Source organism: Pyrus communis, chromosome 4 (genome assembly GCF_963583255.1).
Source record: "Pyrus communis chromosome 4, drPyrComm1.1, whole genome shotgun sequence".
Classification (NCBI taxonomy): Eukaryota; Viridiplantae; Streptophyta; class Magnoliopsida; order Rosales; family Rosaceae; genus Pyrus; species Pyrus communis.
In genome coordinates this window covers 23,308,636-23,315,591 of record NC_084806.1, presented here as the reverse complement: position 1 = coordinate 23,315,591, position 6,956 = coordinate 23,308,636, and the positions used below count along the sequence as shown (strand labels likewise).

General features: G+C 40.7%; 1 protein-coding gene across 1 annotated transcript; it reads right to left on the bottom strand.

Annotated features, from left to right (window-relative positions):
- Positions 1-348: 348 nt before the first annotated feature.
- Positions 349-5,738, bottom strand: LOC137730500 (probable small nuclear ribonucleoprotein F). The gene is made up of 5 exons (XM_068469488.1): positions 5,625-5,738; positions 2,939-3,026; positions 2,772-2,809; positions 2,563-2,627; positions 349-658 (listed from the first exon to the last, which is right to left on the bottom strand). Exons 1-5 carry the CDS (start codon positions 5,628-5,630, stop codon positions 589-591), a joined length of 267 nt encoding a protein of 88 aa, XP_068325589.1. The 5' UTR covers positions 5,631-5,738; the 3' UTR covers positions 349-588.
- Between the last annotated feature and the right edge of the window lie 1,218 nt (positions 5,739-6,956).

Here is a 6,956-nt window from a genome sequence, read left to right as displayed (position 1 = left end):
TTCTAATTCTTCCAAAATGAAAATTCATTCTCATTTACATTCAATATATCATCCTATTCAATCCATTATATGAAACGAGCACTCTCAAGAGGAGGCGGAGGGGGTGAGTTTGAACACGGCCGGAACACAGTGAATTGAAGAGAAAGACCTAACCACCACACCAATCCACCACTTGCATCAAGCATTCAATCCTCTTTGGAACAAGGACGTAGATAATTTGAATTCACATATTGAGTATCATTCACTTTGAAACTTGCCCAAGGAGTCGGATACAGCAGAACATTAGATACGTCACAATCACATAGGAAGCTGCAAAAAAGAAATGAAACTACTTATGATGAAGGACAATGCAGTCTACATGCTACTACTCAGGCTGTCTCAGGTTTGTTACAGTCGCATTCAAGTTTGAGAACCATTTGTCAGCTACAGCCCTTTTAAATGGCACGGGCATGTTGATTTAACATACAATACAAATACAACCTAACAACTCCACGTTAAAACAAGAAATGCAACAGCGTAAGTGGAGATAAAATACTGCTTCCTCGAGTACTGTTTTTCATGCAAGATCACTGCTGCAAAGTCCACATCTCATTCCCGTTCAGCATCTTCAATTTCTTCATCCTCTGGCACCCCACGAAGATACAGAACATTATTGCATCTGCACAAGGAAACATGAAAAGATCCTCGTTGAAAACTAAGGTTTTGGAATGTACGTGCATTGTGCTTATCATGTGTACCCATCCCCTATCTTAGCTAGGAAACAGGTTGTATAGACTATAAAATTGAGAGCTTGAATGATCTATCATCCTTAACTACTGGCAGTTTGTTACAAATCTCACTAACATCCTACGTTACAAAAAGGAAGAATTAGAGATATCCAATACGCAGAGGGAATATATACATGCCAAAGGAGAATGACCGAATGGAATTTCTGAATCAACAAATATTAGGCTTCTACTCCAGATGGATATCTCTATTCTCAACCTTCTATTCGAACGCACTCCCATCAAATTAACACTCAACTTTGTATTATCTCCTTTCATCCTATGTTCCCAACTTTCTTACTCAAGGCCTATGTTCCCAACTTTCTTACTCAAGGGTGTTCAGAATTATCCCAATATACCCTTCCTGTTCGTTTGAAAGTAAAATTTTACGTACTCTAGACAGAACATTCTCTATTGAAATTTGAACACCATGATAAGAAAAGCAAAGGTACACAGAGTTAAAATGGGACTGGTAACTACGTACTATGTTCTACAAAGAGAGGAGAAAAAAATAGGGGCGGGGAGGGGGAAGAGAGAGAGAAAGAGATTCGTATGGTTACTATTGCAGCCTTTTAATGTAGATACAAGTGAAAATAGACTAGACACTCCTCTACTACGTAGCTGACCAAATCCAGTTAGGGACTGATCATTGTCCCCCATCAAATTTCATTATGAGAGATTTGTATGACTCATAATAAACTAGACAATCCTTTGATACATTGTTGACCAAATCCATGGGAAGCTTCAAAGATACACCATACATTATTTGTAAAATTAGGAAACAAAAAGTTGGTCTCATGGCCGATCCCAAATGGTAAAAGCAGTGACACTGCTCCACAAGGCGATAGGACTTGACACCAACATCAAACGAGGAGCCCCCAACAAGATCAGGGAGCACCATCAACGTTAACATGGCTTGTTATGTGACGTTAACTTTTGGAATGTACAAGCATTGATTGACTGCTGCGTTCAGTTAGGGACTGATCAATGTCCCCCGTCACATTTCATTCAGAAAGATTCGTATGACTCATAATAAACTAGACACTCCTCCGATACATTGTTGACCAAATCCAACGCAAGCTTCAAAGTTAGTCCATATGTTATTTGTAAAATTATAAAACAAAATGTCGGTCTCATGGCCAATCCAAATGGTAAAGGCAGTGGCACTGCTCCACAAGGCGATACGATATGACACCAACATCAAAGGAGGAGCCCTAACAAGATCTGGGAGCACCATCAACGTTAACAGTACTTGATATGCGGCGTTAACTTTGGGAATGTACAAGCATTGATTGCCTGCTCCGTTCAGTTATGGACTGATCAATGTCCCCCATCAAACTTCGTTCAGAGAGATTCGTAAATTGTTGACCGAATCCATGGGACGCTTCAAAGTTACTCTGTATGCTAAATGTTGGTCTCATGGCCAATCCCAAATGGTAAAAGCAGTGACACTACTCCACAAGGTGATAGGATATGACACCACCATCATCGGACGAGTTCCCAACAAAAGCTGGAAGGACCATCAACATTAACAGTAATCGATATGTGACGTTAACTTTTGGAATGTACAGGGTCAGGCATCAATTGCCTCCATTCAGTTAGCGACTGATCACTGTGCTCGTCAGACTCCCTATGTCATTTGTGGTTCCTATACATTACATGTCATATATGCTTTCTAGGAAAAAGAAGTCATACTATATGCTACAAATCTAGCAAAAACAAAATACAAAGCACATTCAAACCATAGATTCCAGGGAAGAGTACAGATACGAAGACTAAAGCATTCAAATGAACTCACCTGATCAAAATCTCTCCAAGGTTTCCAGTGGATTGTCCATCAACATATTCTTCAGTGTTTGCCAACTATACATATAAGATTTCAATATTAAACACATATCAGCTTCAAACTTCTATCTCACAAATAAAAAGGAAAGAAAGAAGCAAAAACAAGCTAAAGGTATGTACTCGGAATATGAAAACATAAAGAGTTGAAGTTTATAATAGTACCTGCAAGTTCATATAGGCATCTGTCGAGACAAGAAAACCTGAACAGAGCCTTAAAATCAGGATTAGGGATACACTAAGCTTGCGATAAATAAAGTTAACTGCACAAGGAAACAAAAGAAAACACGGCACAAGTATCCAATACTTTTTCATAACCGTAAGCAACATACCTTTGTACTCCATTCCCCATTTAAGTTTCACAATGACAGTCTTTCCAGTCAGATTATTCAGGAACGGCTTTGGGTTAACTGGTATTGTCTGCATTATGAACATAAACAAGCTAATCAAAATCCAGAACATGCTTTATGTTCAACAAGTGAATCTAATTAAACATGGGACAGATTGCAACCATATTCTCGTGTAATTTACTCTACTTCAACACTGTTTTATAATCTACCATAAATAAAACATCATGAATTGAAACATACATACATCCATATCTCACGTGACACACCCCGACCTAGATCAGGACATGCTGGCCGTCACGTGGAAGTGATGTAGCCATGTGCACAGTGCGGAAGCTAGTAAAATAGTAATGTAAATAGTACGAATAATAAAAACTAGCATACAAAGGTAATAGAAACAAGTGCTAGCGTAAGTGAGACACAAGTTCAGAGCAATAAGCCTAAAGCAGTCCAAAAGAAAAATGATGCGACAACAGTACACTCGAAGGTGACCCTACGCTAGTGATCGTCTGTCAGAAATGCCAGGAAAGCCCTCTGGGAAACCACCAAACCTGCTGGACAACTAGAACCTGGAGGGGCGCAAAACAAAAGCGTGAGTGGGCAAAAACAAAGCTTTTCGAAAACCATTAATAAATATGTTCTAACCCCTCGCCGTAAAACCTGTATACTTCCCAGAAAATAAATATACGTATATATATACCAATCATGCTCAAGAAAATGTCATGCCAAAACCTCAAAATGAAATGCAAGTGCTCAGGTACAAATCATATCAATAACATATAATCTGGCAGCCGGAGTCACCTAACGTGACCTGTACGGCTGAATCTAGAGCTCAAATCTCAATCTCACTAACTGGACCTGCACACGAGTCGGAACCACCTAGAGTGGTCTGTACGACAGGCCTGGGTGTAATACATATAAACGCTCTAGTGCTACGATCACGTGAAGGCTGTGCGAATAGTCGCGGGTCACCTACGAGTCGGAACCACCTAATGTGGTCTGTACGACAGGACTGTGCACCTAACTTGGATCCAAGCTGAGCGTGTGGTGCGGGAGGTGAACATCACGTGAAGGACTGTGCCCTACTCTGGGCGGGAGCACTAACACCGGGGGTGCAGGTTATGAGCTCTCTAAGCATCTCAAATCGCCTCTGAATGTAAACATGAATAACACTTACCTGGCACTTACCTATCCGTCCACAGCACCCAATATGCATATGTATATATATACGATTAATAATGCAACTAACGATGCATAAACAACGATAATATAATGCATGGCATATGGCAAATAACAATTCAAATCGATTTCTGGGAAAATATAAGTATATAGGTATATACGGAAAACCAAAAGCCCACTCACTGGTATGTGGAAGGGTCGTAGCCCCCTTGCCTCGAGTGACCACACTCGTCCTCGGGATATGTATCACCTATATGCGAAACAACTACAAAAACGTTAATTTTAAAGCACATAACCAACCTTTAGAAATAACTTCTCATACAATGCTCAAATGGGGTGTATGAATACACCAACGTGATCTACTCAACCTCAGGAACATCCCCATATTTTTAAAATAATTTTTCACCGCCGCATGCGCCCTCACGCGCCGGCCATGCGCAGGCACGTGCCCCCACGCGCCGGCCACGCGCAGGCACGTGCCTGGCACGCTGACGGCATCAACTGACGCCGTAGGGAATATTCCGTCAGATTTAACAGATTTTGTCAACGGCGTCAGGAATATTCCGTCAGACTTGACGGAATATTCTGCCGTCTTCTCCGGCGAGCCTCCGGCACCGGAAAATCGGGAAAATTTCAAACTTCGATATCTTCTTCGTTTTTCAACCAAATTTCACAAAATTGGTACCAAAATGAAGCTTACAACGAGAGGAACACAATCATACCACTTTCAAGGGTTAAAAACCACGAAATCTCACCTGAAAAATCAACCCAACTCCGGCCAACTTCGAAACTAGTGATCCTGGCGTCCAAATCCTTCAAACGAACCACCCCGAGCCTCCTAGGGACCTCACCAAGCTACCTACAAGCTTGAAATTCCCTAAAACATGAGAAATCACGTGTGCATGAACAGTACTCGAAATCGGACATCGTGGATTCGACGTGAAAACGATGGTGTTCTTACCTGAAAAAGGTATAGTTGGACTCCTACAAGCCTCACGAGCTCGAATATGTGCTTGGATTCCACGATCTGTGAAGGTTTGATGGGTGTGTGGGTGTGTCCGTACGTTTCAAAGGAAATGGGAAGGGAATGGGGACTTGAGACAGTGTGCAGGAAACAGGAGGAAAGGTTGTGGTGTGTGGGAAGGTGTGTGTGGCCTACAACATGCCAACCAAACTCAAAAACAACCAATAAACGTAAAGAAATCGAACTAGGGGCAATTTTGTCTTTTCACACGTATGTTGTAATATTTCTGGGACGGGCTGTCACATCACAATTACTAATTAACAAACCAAATTTCTCCTAAAACTAAAATCTCCAAAGGAACAAAATTTCGTTGCAAAACGAACCTTTCAGAAAACTTGCATTCAATTTTATGGAGAAATTGGAAAACTCAGAAACATGGAATAGCACCCCAAAAAAATAGTGACCACAAAATAAATTATGCATAGTAATTTAAGAATATTCATATGTGATGCAGAAGAAAACACTCACAACCATTGGAGACAGAGAGAGAGGAGGGGCTTCAGTGGTAGAGTCGAGCTTGATGAGTAAGTGTTAGGGTTTTTCTTCACTTTTTTGTATTTAGGGTACCGCACTTTGTCCGGGTCATTTTAAAGTTCTACTAGATCTATTCCATTATCCTATTTTTTTACCCATATTATAATTTAATCCACAATAAAAATTTGAAAAATTAAAATGTTATTTCCTCACCCATTATTATTCCAAAATAATTTTTTTTATTTTTTATATTATATATATATATATATATATATATATATATATATATTACCTATGACACTGCCTGAGCTGATTTCATTCATCGAATATGTGCTATTTGGATCAAAGCAACCTAACAAGAATTCCCAGACTCCACCTTTGACTGCAGGATGGACACCCCACCATTCAATTCGTCCAAGCACTTTGGCTGTCTCCAAATGACCATCTTCAGAGAAGGTAGTATGCCATCTTACAAATTCTGGTCTATGTGGAAAGAAAGCATCCAACTCAGCTGTTGAAGCTTTCTTCATATTAAAAAAAAAAAAAAAAAAAAACAACAACAACAAGGCCATTTTCTCTCACAACTAAGCATCCAAGATAAAACCAATTCAATCACGTTTCGATTTTTCTTCACTAACTAGATCCCTAGAAATTCAAACTAGATTTGTTCATGCTACAACCCCCTTGAGCTTTTATTCAAGATGGTAAAAGAAACTCACATAGAGATGAGAGAGAGAGAGAGAAAGAGACGGGTTGGGCGAGGTGAAAGGGGAGTAGGATTCTCTCCTTTCTTTTTTTCCCTCCCCTTACCTCTCCTCCTATTTGAACGGTCATGGTTAAGTCACGTCAACATCTTATATTAATTTTATATAGAAAGAAAAAGACAAAATAAAGAATGTTAGAGGAGAGGAAGGAAGATGATGGAAATAGGAGATGAGAGAATCCTAGTCCGGTGAAATGTACTTTGGCGCCCTATCACATGGTCGCCACCTATCTGGCCGAGTCGTTTGAACGGATCACATTTGAGCATATTTCGCGTATTCAGAACACGGATGCCGACGAACTCGCCTAGATCGCCTCCGGAGCACAACTCACGGGGGGCAAGCTAAGCCGGGTAACACCCACAGTTCTGCGGTCGTACCCAGCCTTGGTCAATCAGCAAACTTTCCAACGCAATCACGTAATACACACAAGGGTGATGTCACTACCATCCTTACTAGAACGGAGAGACCCCGTAGAAGTATGTACCGTCGAGGTACAACCAGACGATTGGAGAAAGACGATGTTATGATACCTCGATAACCCCGATGGGAAACATGACCGAAG

Coding starts and splice junctions, on each gene's coding strand:
- LOC137730500 (XM_068469488.1), bottom strand. Junction 2,810..2,938: donor ATGGGGAATGGAGTACAAAG/GTATGTTGCTTA, acceptor GGCTCTGTTCAG/GTTTTCTTGTCTCGACAGAT. Junction 659..2,562: donor CTTGGAGAGATTTTGATCAG/GTGAGTTCATTT, acceptor TTCCTTGTGCAG/ATGCAATAATGTTCTGTATC.